General features: G+C 34.6%; 1 protein-coding gene across 1 annotated transcript in view; it reads right to left on the minus strand.

Annotated features, from left to right (window-relative positions):
• Positions 1-19662, minus strand: part of DNAJC1 (DnaJ (Hsp40) homolog, subfamily C, member 1) — a 295976-nt gene that overhangs the window by 168208 nt on the left and 108106 nt on the right. Inside the window, exons 2-6 of the mRNA XM_006869898.1 lie at positions 10686-10787; positions 10348-10394; positions 2805-2970; positions 1321-1418; positions 285-378 (exon numbers count right to left, since the gene is read on the minus strand). Coding sequence (XP_006869960.1) covers positions 285-378; positions 1321-1418; positions 2805-2970; positions 10348-10394; positions 10686-10787 — 507 coding nt within the window. The remainder of the gene's footprint in view (positions 1-284; positions 379-1320; positions 1419-2804; positions 2971-10347; positions 10395-10685; positions 10788-19662) is intronic.

A 19662-nucleotide genomic window follows, 5' to 3' on the forward strand; every position in this document is an offset into this window, starting at 1 on the left:
CGCCCTTGAGTTGGTTCTGACTCATACTGACCCTGTATAGGGTTTCCAAGGAGCGACTGATGAGTTGGAACGGCCAACCTGGTGGTTCAAACTGACCCTTGCGGTTGAGTGCTTATCCTACAGCACCACACGAGGACTCCATTCTAAATTAGGTTTACACTTATTAAGATACTACTCAATTCAATCAACATCATGAAGAATCCACTGCACATCAGCATTCAGACAGCAAACACTGGGCATAAATTATTTCATGAATAATTAAATATTATATTAAAGTATTTTACCTGGATTAGATGAGGCAATGCTTTTAGTGTAAGGCAGAACCAAATTCCCAGCTTACATGGAAGCAAATCATGCCATTGTGGTTTTGTCAGCAATCTAAAGGAAAGAAATAGAAAACTTTCAAATAGTGAAATATAGAAAATCAGGAAATTAAACATTTTTATAGACATTATGAATTCTTTTTCTTAATTCCTACTACAATACAAACGGAAGAAATTATTTAATGAAATACAGATGCCAGTTATTAATTTAATCATATTATATCAAAACATTCAGTAGTTATAAAAATGTAATAATGTAAGCATGTATGCGAATGTAAGGTAAAGTCTTACGCAGAAACAAGCACCTTGTCACAGGAATAAAAAGAAAAGTCTTCTTTTTAACCTGGACTTTTCATCACTTCAGTAAAATCATTTCTTAAACCCTTACGATGATTTCGGCTATGAAAGGCTAGCTATCATCAGAGTGTCCCCAAGTGCTGATAACCAGATATGAGGACTACAGCATAAACAAACCAATACATAAAAATTAATGTCATTTGCACTACACTGAAGCATTACTCACTGATGTCATCAGAACAATTTCTGGTCTCCATCCATCCCACATTGATCCAGTTCATGCCCTGCTATTTAAACTGTTTAAGAGTCTTTATTTCTTTCTATGAATCAGTAGAAGAAATGCTGGCATCTTTTAGAGTGTATTTACTACAGATTTGCATATTGTTACTCCTGAGCTAAGTATTAAAAGTGGCAGATTCTTCTACTAACGCTTTTCTTTGGAAGTTTATTATAAAAACTTCACACTCTTTAGAATTTGGTGTTTACATTATTTAAATACATATTAAGGCTTAATAAGGGGGAAAATCTGAAATTTTTACGTAGCATTAGTTTTTTAAAATAAATTATGGCACATAATTAGCTTTTAATAAAACTGCTACAGATGTAAATGCTAGCAAATATGAAGTGAATATTAATATGACTTAAATCATATTTACATCAAAAAATTGTCAAATTATAAAATATTTTCATACACTCTCACCTTTCATTTTTTTCTGAAGCACTGAGTTTTGATGAATCCACACTCTTGCTTCCTGTCTTTTTTTTCTTTTCTCTCTTTTTTCTACTAAGCAGCTCATCCTTAATGTAGAAAAATTATGGTTACAGGTTATCATTAACATGTACCATTCAAATGTTATCAAGACTCTTCTGTGAAGGGTAAACATTATAGAGGAACATTTATGCAAATGTATGTAGGGGCCAACATGATTAAATAAAATCATCAATCTTTAACAATAACTGTTGCCATGGTAGCCAGTCCTTAAACACACATGAAGTTTAGCACTGTCAGTCATGTGTATCTCCATAGCAATCAAAGTTTCCTAAGCAGAGAAAGCATTCAACTTACTTTTTCTCATTATTCAACTTCAATAATGCCACTTCAAAAAGAAAGAATGAACAGGTGCTAATTTATCAATACTGACAAATGTTTGGTTGTCTCCAATAAAGAAACAAATATCCATATCACAATAATAGACTGCAGAGCAGTATATTACATTAAGGAGAGCATAAAAAATTTTTTTAACCAACAGATCTCTGAAATTATACAATAATACTCATTTATACCTTATTAAAAAAAAAATTAAGTTGGGAGGTGAAAAGGAAGAAAACATGGAGTCCTGGTGTGGGGCTGTGAGTTAATGCGCCAGAACTGCAAGGTTGGCAGAGTTCAAGCTCACCAACTACTCCTTGGAACCCCTATACAGGGTCGCTATGGGTCGGACCTGACTCGATGGCACATAACAACAACAACAACCACCTTCTAATTTTCAGCTTGATATTTAGGCCTTCACAAAGTTTTATAATATGCAAATGCAATATTTAAAAATAAAGATTTTTATTCTTATTTCATAAATTTCTCATCACTTACAAATACAGGTAGCCCCCAGATTGTAAACGAGATGGAACAGGTGCATGTGGTTCTTGTTTAGTCTTACTTTAATGCTAGAAAAGGCTCAAGGTCTTCTCAATGATTCAAAAGTTGAACATACAGCAAGTGAAGAAATTGTTACAAGTAGAGGTTGTTTCAATTGAGTAGGAGTTGGTACAAATGTTTCAAAGTGAGCACAAAATAACATAACTTCAAAGAGCAACTATGAGCTATTCTTAAAAGAGCTCTGGTAGCATAGTGGTTACGAATCAGGCTGCTAGTCTCAAAGTCAGCAGTTCGAAATAACCAGCTGTTCTGTGGGAGAAAGATGAGGCTTTCTGCTACTGTAAAGATTTACAGCCTCGGAAACCCTGTACAGGGTCGCTATGAGTTGGACCCGACTCCACGGCACAGAACAACAACAATGAGCTGTTCTTAAGTCAGACATTCATAACCTAGGGACTGCACACTGAATGAAAAATTATTAGAAAGGAGTACATAAAAAATGTTGAAAATTTTACAGATTGAAATGAACTGTTTGGAGTTTCATATAAAATAAAGGATAATAGACCATTTGATTTATTTCCAATACTTACCAGTTGTTTTTCCAGGTAGATTGACCAAACCACAGCATAATGACCCACTGTGAGAATAATGAACAAGAGTAATGCCAGCTCAGCATTGCTCATTTTTCTCACCCGCCTATAGTAGAATACAGGCTGCCGCCAATCTGGAAGTCCATTGATCAGAATATCATCATACCTACAGTAGCAAATATAAGAGTTTTTCACAGGGAGTTTAAAATAAAAGCAAAAAAAAACCCCCCAAATTTAATGGTTCCATATTTAAAAACACTTTCTCCATAACATTTAATATTTATATAAATTTTTTACAAATAACAATGTCTAGTAAATTCAAAACATTGTATATAGATCCAGGGACAGATAACCTTGTAAGACAGTAATCTACTGTTAGTACCAGAGCTTGTGTTTTCACATAACCCCTGTGAGGTGAGGCCTGGAATTATACCTAAACTACAGGAGCCATGTACTGTATAATATAGACTCCACCACACATGCCTTAACAAAAGTAAAGGTCTCAACTGGGGGGAAAATCAAGGTAAGATTTCAATTTTCCCCCCATGGTTTATACAGTAATTGAATCACAAATGCAAGATAGATTTTCTAGTAAGTGCTTTTATCTCTGTCCCCATAACATGGTTCAAGATGGAAATATTTATACATATTATTTATAAAAACTTTTCAATGAGGTCAAAGCCTAAGAACTGAGCATCATTTAATTCTGTATTGCTTACATTCTTTTAAAAAACAAAAGAATTCCCAAATTAGAAAGAGAAGTAGGGACAACACATGTTCATGTCAGATTTCTCAATAAAACTGCTTATTTGTAAATATTTAAGTCCTTTTTTTTTTTTTTTTAGGAGAACATAAAATTACATACTTCCCTAGTAATACATCTTGAGTCAGCTTTTGTGCTACTACTGGGCTGGTATAAAGTTGCGACTGAATTAAAATTCACCTGCCAGACAATTATCAAGGCAAATATTTCTGAAGTTAAAAATGAGACATTTACAAGGTAAAATTTAAAATGATCACACGCAAACATTGTATGTTCAGCACACATAACCTGTTAATCTTAGTTGAACATAAGTAATTAAATATTCTAATCACACTATTTCTAGAATTAAATCTGCACTGAAAGGCCTAATTTGGTGCAACACATTGACCAAAATATTTTAATTAAAAATATTCTGAGTTAGTTGCAGGCCTAATTACAGGAATAGAAATAGGGCCTATATTGTCAGGCAGGTCAGTAGAACTCAGTAGTAGGTTTTTCTCAAGTAAATTGACCGATCTAGGAATAATAGCGCAGCTGCTAAACTGCCAGTCTTGACATGTAAATCAATTTAAATGCAACAACTGCAGTAGCTACTTTGATAGTTATTAAATTGATACCTTGGAGATATGCTAAAAAAAATAAAACAGAGGGTTTATTATAGGCAATTCCCCTTCCCCCCATATAAAAATACTGGCTATAAACACAAAATAAATTTTATTAGCAAATCTAGAAAACCTGACTTTTAAGTCAACTTCAGTTATTAATAATAACATGAGATCATAATAACTAATGTTTAAGGTAAAAAGTATTAATTTGTACTACAGTTATAAAGGGCAAATTAATTGAGCAATGTACAAGAACCTACAAATTAAAATATGGATGTAGTAGATGGGCCAGATAATTTTTTATGTTAACTATTTTCCTTTAAAAATATTTATGGCAATTCTTAAACATTAATATGAGAATATAGTAACATGATTTTATAAAAATTTTATAAAAAATTCCTGTCATCAACTATATATGCTTAAATCTATCTTAAGAATAGACTTGTATTAAATTGGAAATTGATTGGTAAAAAGATTTCCAGTGGCAAACACATTATTAGAACATATGATGGAAGTCCAGTAAACATTAAGTCCTGAATTTATTCTAAATTCATATTTTATTTCAAATTTGTTGAGTGAGGAAGAAAAAGTAAATACAAAAGAAACATTATTTCCAGAAAATCTCTCTCATGAAATAACTTCATGTAAAAGTATTGTATTAATAAGGAACATCTAAGAAAGTGGCAACAATCCTAATAGCGTTATTAAGCATTAGCTCTAAACTGTACTGCAGGAAAATACAGCTGAACTCATAGCTAGGAATCTCAGATCAAATACTTCATCATCATTACTGAAAGTGCTACTTTCCACCCCACAGACAAATTGTAGTTAGGGCACAGCCAAATTCAAGATAGCAAAACTTCATGCACTAAATACATTAAACAGAACTAGATATTTACTAGGTTATATATGCCACTCTAAACAACAAGTCTCTAAGAATTAAGTTTAGAATCAATGTTCTATTGATTTTACTATCTATGAATATTGTGGTTCACACAACTAGCCATTTTAAGGGACGATAGCTTCTATTAGAGCTCAATTTTAAGAATATATACTGTTAAAAGGCTGCATACACTGTTTTACTGAAGAAAACTTGAAGAAATAATGAAATTTCTTAATATAGAGATGAATATAATGTTGACAAATTATTTAAGAAAAACACTGCATTGACAACATATAAAATTTAAAACATCACTATATTATACATTTTCTATATTAGTATTTAAACATATAAAACAGTTAAAATGTTCTGTAACCGTCATACCAACAGCTTTTAACTACTTATTAAAATCAGATTAAGAATGCATGTGTGTACGAATGATCGTTACAAATATATATACAAGTAAATCTCTATGATAAAAACATTACTAATGCAAAAAAAAAAAATCACAGGTTTAGATACTATTTTAGAAATTAAAACATAAACTGATGAAATACCAACATATGGCATGCTTATTTCATTTGATTTTCTTTGAATATACAGGGTGAACATAAAGTAATAGTCTCATTAGTGAGCGTCATACTATAATCTGTAATTCACCATCTATATCTAGCCTTTTAGATAAAAACTGGAGAACAAATAAAATTTTCTTTACCAGCAAGGAAAAAAATGTTATGGAAACTCAAAATAGCATATTTTGAAATACAAGATAGTAAGATAGCAACTAAAATAGAAAATTTATATCTTATGAAAATGAGAACTGAAATAATTTTACCTAAATTACAAATTTCCCATCATAGAATGCTTAAATTATTATCTTAAAAGAATAATAACAATTAAACTTCCAGTTAGGTCACATTTTGAACTTCAGAGTAAAAGTACACAATCATTATCAGAAACACTCTCTCCCTCTTTCTCTATGCTGAGAATTGTGATGCAGAGCACTTTTGACATTGAACGTAATAGATGGATCGTTCGACATTGAATATAGTAGATGTACTGTATCTCCTAATCATAGATTAGAATAAAAGGTGTTAAAAATATTTATTTTTAGATTAATGTTTATTTTTATTCAAACATATCTGTAATCAAATTTAAATAACCGGTGATAGATCTGTATAAGTTTAACAGATAAAGGCTGACATATTTTAACTACATTTACAAACAAACATGATTTTATTTAGTAAACCAAAATATTCATTCATTCAACTTTGACAAGCATAGCAACATAAAATAGAGTCAACTTTAAGGCTGCACAGCAAAGGAAAACTGATGAAACATTGATAACAGATATTTAAATAAAAGTAAATATGTTATTATTGGAGTCCTGGTGTGGCTCTGTGGGTTTAATGCACTGGACTGCAAAGTTGCTCTGAATCGCAAGGTTGGCAGTTCAAGCTCACCAGCTGCTCCTCGGAAACTCTATGCAGGGTTGCTATGGGTCGGAACAAACTCAATGGCACTTAACAACAAAATATTATAAATTTTGTTATAAATTATAAATAATAATGCATTATATATACCTATAGTGATTAGTTTCTATCTACTCGGTAATTTTTTTTGGCTAACACTCAGGGTACTATATAGAAGTTTATATCACAATACAGATAGGCTGTTGTTCTCTCAAACAGGCAGGCTAACTATGCAGTTTTTAAAAGGCATATTAACCAAGAAAATCTGTGTATTTCTATGATATAGTTATGCTTTTGGTGGTGGTGGTAGGGAGGGGGTTTTGTGGGGCTAAAGTTTATTTACAATTGCACTCCTAGGCTAAAACCCAAGTGAAATGTAAACATATGTCCACACTAAGAACTGTATGTGCATATTCATTGCAACATTACTCATCATAGCTAAAGTGTAAAAACAACCCAAATGGCTATCAACTGGTGAATGGATAAACAAAAAGTGGAATATTTATACAATGGAGTATCAAACTCACTGCCAAGGAACTGATTCAGACTCATAACAATCCTATAGGACAAAGCAGAACTGCTCCGTAAGATTTTCTAGACTGCAACTTGTTACAGAAACAGGCTGCTATACATCTTCCACCAATATGGAAAGGGTGATGGGTTCAAATCACCAACCTCTTGGTTAGCAATCAAATGCTTAAAGCACTGCACCATCAGGACTCCTTAACAGCTTAGTTTCTATGTTGTTTTTAAATGCTTTCCAGATAGCTCTAATTCAGAGTGACTCTGCACAGGGTTTCTAAGGAGCGGCTGGTGAGTCTGAACCACCGACCTTGAGGTTAGCAGTCCAGTGCTTACCCTAAAGAGCCACACCAGGAATTCAACAGAATATTAGTCAGCAATAAAAAAGAAAATATTGGTATGTGCTACAACATAGATGAACCTCAAAAACATAATGCAAAGAGAAAGATATCAGATGCAAAAGAAAACCAATTAAATAATACCATTTATATAAAAAGTCCAGATAAGAAATTTATATATAGAGAAAGCAAATCAATGATTGCCTGGGTTTGAGGGACACAGGAAGGAGGTTGCCTATAAATGGACTCAAGGGAAGTTTTAAAGCAATAAATATATTCTTAAACTGAATTTTGATAATGGTGACATAACACTGCAAGTTTACTAAAAAAAAAAAAAATCACTTAAAAAAGGTATCACAAGTTTATTTTAACTATTTTATTGCTATTCTCTTTTTCAACCAAAATTTAAAGAACATATTTGATTTCAGTGAAAATAAAATTATATATAAGGGAAATAAATAGGCAAACATATCTAGGGCAATTTTCTAAATTTTAAATTACTATATGGCTATAAATTTAATACCATTTCTTTTATGAGCGTTTATAATACTTAAATAATTGTGATACCAAAGAGCATTTAAAAAAACAATCAGAATGAGATGATCTTTCAGAGGTAAAACTGCCCATATGTCCTCCCTCAAAGAAACGATAAACAATAGGTATCTGTCTGCAGAAGTGAGTTTTCCTATATGTTTAAATACTCATAGGTCAACCAGCCTCAGGCACATGCTTTGGAGAAGTGATTCTCAGCTTGATTAGTTAAGATTTTTGCCTCAAGGAAAACCAGTTACCAAGGAGTTACTTATGCCTCAAGGGGTATAAATACTACCACTGCTTGCTTAACTGTCAGATCCTTTTTTTCTACAATGTCCCTAAAATAAAGGCAAAGGGAACTAATTCTAAAATATGTTAGATGAGTCTTTGCTAATGAAGAAACATTATATAAGAAATTATATAAGCAATAAAAAGAAAGTAATGAAAGGAATTGTTGCAAAGTTTACTGACTTTCAAAACAAACAAAAGGGCAAAATTTGATGCCAAAGATGTTGGGAGACTAAATAAAGCTATCTTTTAGACACATTCTTGATTTATGAAACAAAACTAGGGGCTCACTGAGAGAAACCAACTAAAAAATATGCACAGAATGACCAATACTTCTTTCAACGCATTTTTAGGGCTCTTTCAACACTATGGATTATCTCAAATCAGAGGAATGTCTGCTATGGTATTTGTACCAATGCCAGGCCTATAAAGAAAAGAACACTTCCAGGCTATCTTCAATCCATGCTTTGCAATCTGACAAACTGATGTATTCCAATTAAAGAGTTAAAATAAAAACTAACACAACTAGCTAACGGTTTAGAATAATAGAATAATTCAAGATAATACTTTTGAAGCAGTTCGGAATGTCATATATCAGTGTATTTTGGGGGCGGGGGGAGTGAGTGACTTTATGATGTATTAGTCTCCACAGAAAGACACAGATTTTCAGGCTGACTTTAGTCAAAAATCACAAATTACTCTTTTTTTTTAAGTACTCTTTTACTCTAGAGCAGCATTTTTTCATTCTATTGATGATGGACCATTAGTGCCTCATGGAATCATTTTAATGGATCAAAACCAGTCCTATTTGAAAAACAAAACAAAACTCTATACTAGCTTAGTCAACTTTACTCAGACAATAAGTATTTGTAAAATGTGTGTTTCAGTTCTCTGTGTGTGTGCAAATTAACTGTAGAATGATGCAAACTGTATTTCTTATGGTGGGTCTGAGCTGTAGTCCTTTGCAGTATTGTCTACATTCAATACATCTGTATGAGTAAGAAAAAGGGCTTCTCTGAAATGTCTTCTGAAATAACTGGCACTATACACTACTATAAGGAGCTCTGGTAGCGTAGTGGTTACGAATCGGGCTGCGAACCTTAAGGTCTGCAGTTCGAAACTACCAGCCGCTCCGCGGGAGAAAGATGAGGCTTTCTACTCCCGTAAAGATTTACACCCTCGGAAACCCTGTACAGGGTCGCTATGGGTCAGAACCGACTCGACGGCACTTAACATACACTACTATAAGGAGCTCTGGTAGCGTAGTGGTTACAAATCGGGCTGCAAACCACAAGGTCAGCAGTTCGAAACTACCAGCTGCTCCGCGGGAGAAAGATGAGGCTTTCTGCTCTAATAAAGATTTACAGCCTTGGAAACCCTGTTTAGGGCCACTATGGGTTGGAACCAACTCCATGGCACATAACATCAACAACACAATGCACTATTATACCAATATATCACTACTCTTCTGAAAGGGACACAGAGAAATCTGAGAGCAAGGGGGCTGCCTCTACTCTAAAGTCTAACTCTAAATGCACTGGAGCACAGTAAGAAAAGGCAAGGAAGTACAATGAACAAGAGACAGAAGCAAAGAAAGGTATTTCTTCCATTCCTATCTTCTACAAATTTACACCAGTCTATTCTCTCTCAAATGGGTTTATTATTTCAAGAGTGAGGAAGCAATAAGAAAAGACACTAAACTGAATATCACTAATTACCTAATTCCAAAACAGTGAAGGAATAAGGAAAACAACAACAAAGCAACCCACCTAGCCCAAGTAGAAGTGTTCACTGACAGATTAAAAATAAGCGATAATTTGTTTGAAGTTGAGTTGTATTTGTATTTCACAGGCATAGGTACCTAAGTTAAAAATCTTTTCTAATGAAGCCGTAAATTGCTAGCTTTATGACTCATGATCCTGAAGCTTGAAGTATTGAATCATCTAGTGAGTGTTTTCAATAGAAATTAACTCAGCTCTAAACACAGATTTTTAAAACATTGTACTTCTTTGAAATAACAAAAATAAATACTAACTTATAATAAAATGTTTATGAAGACTTTGAATTTTTACCTTCAAAAACTGATGAAAATTTGAATTAAATTAATGCATTTCAATTCAAAAGAAGAAATAAACACTCACCTCTGCCTCCGTTCATCATCTTTTAAAACTTCATAAATGGCCACCAACTAAAATAGAAGCATTACTTTAAAATAAAAATACTCAAATATAAAAAATTACTTAGGAGTATAGTGAAGGCATCAAAATGCACATGCACAGAACCTTATATAATATTCTTATTTAAAAATGCTGGGGAAATTCTTATTTAGTAGAAAACTGAATAAAAATGCACACATATACATTCTGTTTTTCAACTATTACCTCATTTTCTAATGTAAATATTTTACATAGTTCTACCATAAACTTACTTACTCATGCATTTGTCACAAAACATACATAATAACCAAATATTCACTTACTTGTCTAAATTGAGTTTCTGCATTTTCATCTTTATTCTTGTCTGGATGTAAAGTTAGTGAAAGCTTACGATATGCTTTTCTGATGTCTGCAGATGACGCATCCTGAAGTGGTGGGGGGAGGGGAAAACACAAAGCAAACTTTGTCAGAAAAAAGAAATTCCCAGAACCTTGTTAAGGTCTGAGAAGACAGCCAACCAAGTGCAGGACCTGAGGCGATGTAATTTGAGCAATCAGTCTAACAACCAGGCTATGCAACTAGCCGGACCCACATGACTGAACAATTATTCAATCTAATTTGGCTCTCCTCTTAACTTTTCATTACCATATAGTCATTGAAAGAAGACAGTACTTGCCAAAACTTTTCAAACACTTACCTCCCTAAAATTAACCAATAAATCTTTTTTGGTAATTAAGAGATAAAAAAAAAGAAACAAATTAAAAATTAATATATCTGCCTGTCTTCAAAGAAAGTCTTGGTTTATTTGAGAATTTTAAAGCCAATTTCTGAATTTCAGGCTTACAACATGAGATTTCTTCAGCCTATAGATTCTCAGTTTCACGTATCAAAAGCATGCCTATTTGAAGACAGTTAAGTTTGTATTTATCCAAAATAACTATAACTAGAAAGTTATGTATGCTGTACTTGACATGTTTTTACTTCCTTAAAGAGTGTTTCCAATGTTGTCCAGCTTCCCTAGTCTAGTTTGAAGAAATACATTACCTATAAATAATTAATCCAGTATTTATTACTGTTGCTGTTAGTTGCCACTGAGTCCATCCAACTCTAAACATAGTATATTGTTGTTGTTAAGTGCCGTCGGTCGAGTCGATTCCGACCCGTAGCAACCCTGTATAGGGTTTCCGAGGGGCAGCTGGTGAGCTTGAACCTCCTACCTTGCAGTTCAAACAGCTTTGCAGTTTGGTGCATTAAGTGCATTTTAAAAGTGATGAAAGTTCATTAGGAGTATCATGTTGTTGTTAAGTGCTGTCGAGTTGGTTCCGACTTATGGCGACCCTGAATGAGGTTTCCAAGGAATGGCTGGTGAGTTTGAACTGCCGATCTTGTAGTTCAAACCGACATTGCAGTCCAGTGTTTTATCTCACAGTGCCACACAAGGACTCCAACAGTACCTTCGTTGTTAAATGCCATCAAGTCAGTTCTGACCCATAGTGGCCCTGTATACGGTTTCTGAGGAGTGGATGGTGAGCTGAAACTGCCGGCCTTACAATTCAAGCAGATCTTGCAGTCCAGCACATTAACCCACAGCTCCACACAAGGACTCCAGAATACAAATTTAGTGTTCGGGGAACAGACAGAGTATCTCAGATATGTGGATATTAAAATTACATTTTATGTCATTTTGTGTGCACAGCTAAAATCAGAGAACATTAATCTACATGGCCAGTAGAAATAAGTGACAATAACAACAAGGAACACACTGTTAAAGTGGGACTTACAGTTTACTCTCTACTAAATGTAAAAGATATTTAGTAACTAACGTTTCCATGTTGGGGAAAAATGATAGTATAGATGCTTATTAACAATAATATTGTTGAAAAACTCTCTTTAACCCTTAAATTTTGACATTTTTGTTTATATATTTTGAGACTTTATTGTTAGGTCCATGTGTATTTATTATTGTCATTATTATATCTTTAAATAATTTAGACCAAAACAGAAAAGGTCATAAAATATCTGGCTCATATCACCATATGGACATTTGAATTCGTGCTTTCAAGAAGGTTTATACTGTATTAACATTTAAAGTTAATTATAGGAAACTCATCATGGTATCTATGATTTTCCTCACCCGGGTGATGTACATCTGTCTTTGTCTTGTGTTTATTCTTTAGAGTTAATAAAGAATCCTTACACATTTTTTAAAAGTTAATTATAACATTTTTTTTTTAACTTAAGAGGATTCCAAATGAAGCAGTAACCAAATTAATTCATGATGCTTTACTTTTTAAAAACCAAAGAAGAAATCACAAGGCAAATTAGACAATAATATGAATGAAAAACTAAAACATATAAAAGCTTTCTGGGTATAGCAAAGAGAGTACTCAGAGGGAAATGACTATATTAAGAAAGATGAAAAATTTAAGTAAATAATGGAAATTTCCCCTTAACGAATTATAGAAAAAAGAGCCCACTATCCCCAAAACGGAGTACTGGTGTGGCACTGTGGGTTAATGTGCTGGACTGCAAGGTCAGTTTGAACTACAAAGTCAATGGTTCAAGCTTAACAGCTGCTCCTGAGAAACCCTATACAGGGTCACTATGGGTCAGAACCGACTTGACAGCACTTAACAACAACATGCCCGAAACAAGTAAAAGAAAGGAAATTGATAAATATTAAAGTAGAATTAAATGAAATATAGAACTGAAAAACAATGGAATCAATAAACTTTGTTCTTTGAAAAGATTTTAAAAACTAAGAAACTCTGGTAGCGTAGTGGTTACGAATTGGGCTGCAAACCACAATGTCAGCAGTTCGAAACTACCAGCGGTTCCATGGGAGAAAGATGAGGTTATCTGCTCCCATAAAGATTTACAGCCTTGGAAACCCTGTTCAGGGTCACTATGGGTCAGAACTGACTCCATGGCACTTAACAACAACAACATAGCCAGAATAACCAGGAAAAAGGCCAAATAAAAAAACCCACACCTACTGCTGTCAAAATGAAGGAATGTATCCAAGGAAGAAGTCCAAGTTACACTGAAAGCACTAGCAAAAAAACAAGGATCCGGGAATTGACAGTAGGCAAACGAAAATGTTTCAACAAATGGATACAGCACTGGAAACACTTGTCTATGCCATGAAATCTGGAATACAGTTACCTGGCGAACTGATTAGAGGAGAGTCATATTTGTGCTCATTCCCAAGAAAGGTGGCCCAATCGAATGCAGAAATCATCAAACAATATCACTAATATCACATGCAAGTAAAATTTTGCTGAAGATAATTTAAAAATAGTTACAGCAGTATGTTGACAGGAACAGCCTGAAATTCAAGACCTGATTCTGATGAGAATGCCAAACAAGGGGCAATATTCTTGCTCATGTCAGAGAACACTAGAAAGAAGTTTACTTGTGCTTTATTGACTATGCAAAGGTGTTTGACTATGTGGATCATGTGCTGAGCAAATAATCCAAGAAGCTGGGTTATATGAAGAAAAATGCAGCATCAGGATTGGAGGAAGACTCATTAACAACCTGCGACATGCAGATGATACAATCTCGCTTGCCAAAAGTGAAAAGGATTTAAAATACTTACTTTGGTATGGGTTGCAACTCAATGTAAAGAAAACACAATCTTATATGGAGAAAATTCAAAAGAATCCACAGAAAAACTATATTAGAGCTAGTAAATGTATTCAGCAAAGTTGTAAAATACAAGATTAACATACAAAGATCAGTTCTTCTTCTAAATAGCAATGAAAAAGCTGAAAATGAAATAAAAACAATTCCATTTACAACAGCATCAAAAAGAACAAAACACATAGCAATAAATTTAACAAAATAATCATACCACTTGTAAACTGAAAACTACAAAACATCAAAGAAAGAAATTACAGAAAATCTACAAAAATGGAAAGACATTCTGTGTTCACTGGAAGACTTAGTATTGTTAAGACGGTAATACTTCCCAATTAACCTACAGATTCAACACAATTCCTATAAAAATCCCACCTGGCATTTTTCAGAAATTGGCATGCTGATCTTAAAATTCTTATGGAAATATAAGGGATCCAAAATAGCCAAAACTACATTGAAAAAGACAAAGTAAGAAGACTCATGCTCCAATTTCAAAACTAACTACAAAGCAACAATAATCAGAACAGAGTGGTACTGGTAACAAGGTAGAAATATAGACCAATGGAGACAACTGAGAGTTCAGAAATAAAATCATTACATCTGTGGTCAAATGATTTTCAACATGGGTGCCAAGACCATTCAACATGGAAAGAACAGTCTTCTCACAAATGTTATTGGGACAACTGGATATCCTCTTGAAAAAGAATGAAACTGGACCTTATTATCTCACACTGTATATAAAAACGAACTCAAAAGTGACCAAAGGACTAAATTTAAGAACTAAAACTACAAAGCTTATAAAAGAAAACATAGGTGTAAATTTACATCACCTAAAATTTCACAATGGATTCTTAGGACACTAAAGCAAAAGCAATGAAATGCTAAAACAATAGATATTAGAGTTCAAAAACACTCAGAACTATTTTACATCAAAGGATGCTATCAACAATATGAAAAGACAACATACAAATTGGAAGAAAATGTTTGCAAATAATATATTTGATAAGGGTCTAGTATCCAGAACATATAGAGAACTTTTCAAGTTCAGTAATAAAAAGACAATCTAATCTACTTAGAAAGTGACAAAGGGCTTAAATAGGCATCTCCCCAAGGATGATATACGAAGATAAGGAAAAAAAGTATTGCGACAAAATTATAGAAACCTTTATTAAACAAAAATATCAAAATGTGACGATAGTTTCTCAACATATCCTTTAAACAGGTCTACATACTTCTGAAGGCAGTGTTTCCATTTTTCTAACCGTTACCCCAAAGAATTCTGTGTTTCTTTATTTACACCACATTAAAACAGCAATTTTGGCATCCTCAAGGGATTCAAATTCTGTTCTTTGAGTTTGGGAACTAAACGGATGAGATCAGGGCTATAGGATAAATCAGGTAATGTTTCCTAACAAAATTCTCAAAGGACCAGCCCTTGATACACTCAAAGAATGAGCAGATGCATTGTCTTGATGAAAAAAAAAAAAATTTCTCTGTGCAGCCTTTTCTCACTAATTCAGTTTTAAAATGTCTTAAAAATTCTTCACAATACGCCACTTTGATAGCTCCATGTCCTTCAAGATCTATCAAGGATTATCCTTTAGGAATCCCACCCCCCACACACAAAAAAAAACAACAATAAACAGTTGCCATAACTTTCTGAGCTGACCGATCTGCCTCAAATTTTACTGATCTAGTAGATCCTCTGGAAGCCACTGTTTTAATTGGACTTTTTTTTCAAGGTATCCTAATAACACTATAAGACAAGTGCATTACTAAGAGAACTTGTCTGCAGCTATCCACTGATTGCAAAGGCATGTTTAAATACATTTTGTTTGGAATAAAACCAAGCATGCATGAATTGGAACTGTAGTAACAATATTTTTGCCTTGTTTTTGTTGCTGTTAAGTACCATCGAGTTGGGAATGGCCAATGTTGTTAGGTGCCATTGAGTCGGTTACAATTCATAGTGACCCTGTGTACAGCAGAAAGAAATGGTGCCCAATCCTAGATCATCCTCACGATCACTGCTATCCTTAAGCCCATTGTTATAGCCATTGTGTCAATCCATTCCATTAAGGGTCTTCCTTTTTTGCCACTGACTTTCCATTTTACCAATCATAATGTCCTTCTCCAGTGATTGGTTCCTCCTGATAATCAATGTCCAAAATAACAAGAGATGAAGTCTCACTACCCTTGCTTCTAGAGTATTCTAAATGACTGTACTTCTTTCAAGACAGATTTGTTCATCAATAAACATGTGAACAGATGTTCAACATCATTAGTCGGTGTCGTTAAGTGCTATGGAGTCCGTTCCGACCCATAGCAACCCTGTACAGGGTTTCTGAGGAGCGGCTGGTGAGCTTTAACCGCCAACCTTGCAGTTCAAATGGCTTTGCAGTCTGGCGCATTAACCCACAGCGCCAAACAGGGCTCCTTAAGAAAATGTAAATCAAAACTACTTCACATCCGCTGGAAAAAACAAACACTCAAAAAAAGCAAATACACTATCATCTAGTCAATTCCAATAGCAACCCTAAATAAGGGCTTGTGAGACTGTAAATCTTTACAGGAGCAGACAACTTCATCTTTTTCCTGGGGAACAGGTGATGGTTTAACAGCTGATCTTGTAAACAGCAGCCCAGCCCAGGATAGCTATAATAATAATTAAAAAGGAAAATAAAAGAAACTGGTATGCTGCTGATGGGACTGTAAAATGCTGCAGCCATTGTGAAATACAGTTTCCTGGTTCTTCAAGGTGTTAAATATAGAAATATCACCTTTCCCAGTAATTCAGTCAGATCTTTGAACTGAAAACAGGCATCCAAATGCTCAGAGCTGCATTATTAACAATACTTAAATAGTAGAAATAACCCAAATGTCCATCAACTAGTAAATGGTTAAACAAATGTGGTTGGAAAAGTGGAGGGTCAACAAAAATGAGGAAAACCCCCAATGAGATGGACTGACACAGTAGCAGCAACACTGAGCTCATACATACCAAGAAAGTGAGAAGGTGGCTACAGTCACCATAAATTTTGGCTTCAAATTCATGCCACACCAATGAAAAATAGGTTGGCCCCAATGCCTGTAAGGAGAAAATGCAAAAGCAGCACACGCATGACCCCTATCTAATTTTCACTTTCCAAAACGTATACAAGCATATCTTATTTATCAAAGATAATTACAACCAAAATATTTGCTGCTAGTACATCTGTGATATATAGTTATTAGACTTTACACCTTATAGTGGAGTTCTGGTGTGACGCTATGGGAAAAAACAGTGGACTACTAGGTCAGTTTGAACCACAAGTTCAGTGATTCAAACTCACCAGCTCTTCTTTGGAAACCCTGTACAGGGTCGCTGTGAGTCTGAACCAACTTGAGGGCATTTAACAACAATTGGACTCCTGCTGTGGCACTGTAGGAAAAGCACTGGACTGCGTAGTGGTTAGGAATCGGGCTGTGAACCCGGGCTGTGAACCGCAAGGTTAGCAGTTCGAAAGTACCAGCTGTTCCGCAGGAGAAAGATGAGGCTTTCTGCTCCCGTAAAGATTTACAGCCTCAGAAACCCTCTACAGGGTCGCTGTGAGTCAGAACCAACTCCACGGCACATAACCACCACCACGTTAACCACAAGCTCAGCAGTTCAAACCCACCAGCTGCTCCTTGGAAACCCTACATAGGGTCATTATGAATTGGCAGCACTTAACAAAAAGTATCAGAAAGTACGCTACAAGAAAGGAATAAATGTTGAAGTCAACACACTGTATTTACTGCATGCTGTTATAGCTGTCCTCAAGTGGACCCTCAACCCATGAACACTGCATGTACCATGGAAAGATAAGCTTGCCCAGTCCTGCGCCAATCCTACGACCCACTGCAAATCAGATCATTGTGTTCAACTGGCTGATTTTCGTAGTCTGTTTTAGTCTGGAGGCTCCATTGAAAGCTATTAAGCACCATAACAACATGTAACCTTTCACTGACAGATGTGTTCACACTGCTCAAGAGTCCTGTATGTTGTTATCATTGTTGTTAAGTGCTGTTGAGTCAGTTCTGACATATAAAAATTGGAGCACTGAACCACCAATGTCTCAAGTTACCATATAAAGGGCTTCTTTTTCTTATATTTTTCTATTTTAATACAAAAAATTATCATAACATTCTAAAAGACTGACAAAATTTGCCAAGGAAAAAGTGCAAATCTGGAAATGCAATGAAATTATATTTCTAGTTTTTTGTTGTTTGATGTTATCTCATCTTGGCTCTGACTCATAGTAACCCTATGAGTTAACAATAAAATACAACACTGCAGTCCTGTGCCATCTTCACAGTTGTTGTTTGAGCCCACTGTTACAACCACTGTCTCAATTCATCTCATTTGGGGTCTTCATCTTTTTCACTGACCCTCTACCAAGCACAATGTCCTTTTCCAGGAATTGGTCCCTCCTGATAACATATCCAAAGACTGTAAAACAGCCATCCTTGTTTTTCTTTAACTCTCTTAAATTAACTCACTTTTTAAAGGTAAAATTTTATTTCCATTTAAATTGACATGTAATAATGTACTACATTCTTCCTTTCTCTTCAAGGGTTGCCAGGGTAACTCTTTAAATTATTGATATCATAGATCATAATTCCCTTGAAAACAGAGACCAATTCTTTCTATTTATGCTTTGAAAATACCCAGTGGAAAGCATCAATAACCCAACTTCTCACTACTCAGTAGTCTAGGTAAAAAAAAAATCTAACTATCAACATTAATTATGTTTTCATTCAGTTTCCTTATATAATTCACTAGCAGTCCAAACACTCCCATGATTCTACTCCAAGCCACCTATTCTTGGCCCTCTATGGGACTACGTTCTCTAATGTATACCCTGCTTCAACTATTATGACTTCTATAGTAGATATCTACAATACTCCTACTAATTCAGCATTGTTCAATAGGCAATGATGGAAATTTTATGGATTTGCACTGCTCAGTATTGTAGTCAGTAGCCACATGTAACTACTGAGCACATGAGATATGATTAGTATGACTGGGGAACTGAAAATAGCCACCAGTGGCTACCATATTGGGAAATGCATTTCTATAGTGCCTTACCATATTACAGAGGCAAGTAAAACAAATCCAGAAGTAAAAGGTTTGTTTGATTAGATGCACTCAGATATAGAATGCAGAAATGAGAGAAGGGCCACTTCTGCTGGCAAACAAGGTCAGTGGGTCTTCTGTGACTGTGCGAACAGAGGTGCTAATATCCAATCACTGCTTCATAGTGTTGGGTGCTTGTTTAAGTAAAAGGGATGTGGTTCTGAATTTGGCAGCAGTTGTAGTGCTTTATTCGTCATGGTAGTTGCCTTATCAAGGAAGCTTTCTAATTGCAGAAATCATAGTATGGTACAGGTAAGAAACACAGGGTATGTGTAAAATAATCACAGGGATAACAGAATCACAGCACTGCAGGAGAGAGACAATGGATATGTCTAGGGTAATTTGTAGGTGAGACAAAATCAAGAGTCTTTAAGAATTATGACTAAAAGTACCCATATTTCCTTTTTTCTCTCTCATCTCCATGTCAACGGGAATCTATGGAAAGTGACTGACTTCCATCTTCTTTTGACGCTTTTTGCAACATTCAATATTTTGCCTAT

This window comes from Chrysochloris asiatica, unplaced genomic scaffold (assembly GCF_000296735.1).
Source record: "Chrysochloris asiatica unplaced genomic scaffold, ChrAsi1.0 scaffold00137, whole genome shotgun sequence".
Taxonomy (NCBI): Eukaryota; Metazoa; Chordata; class Mammalia; order Afrosoricida; family Chrysochloridae; genus Chrysochloris; species Chrysochloris asiatica.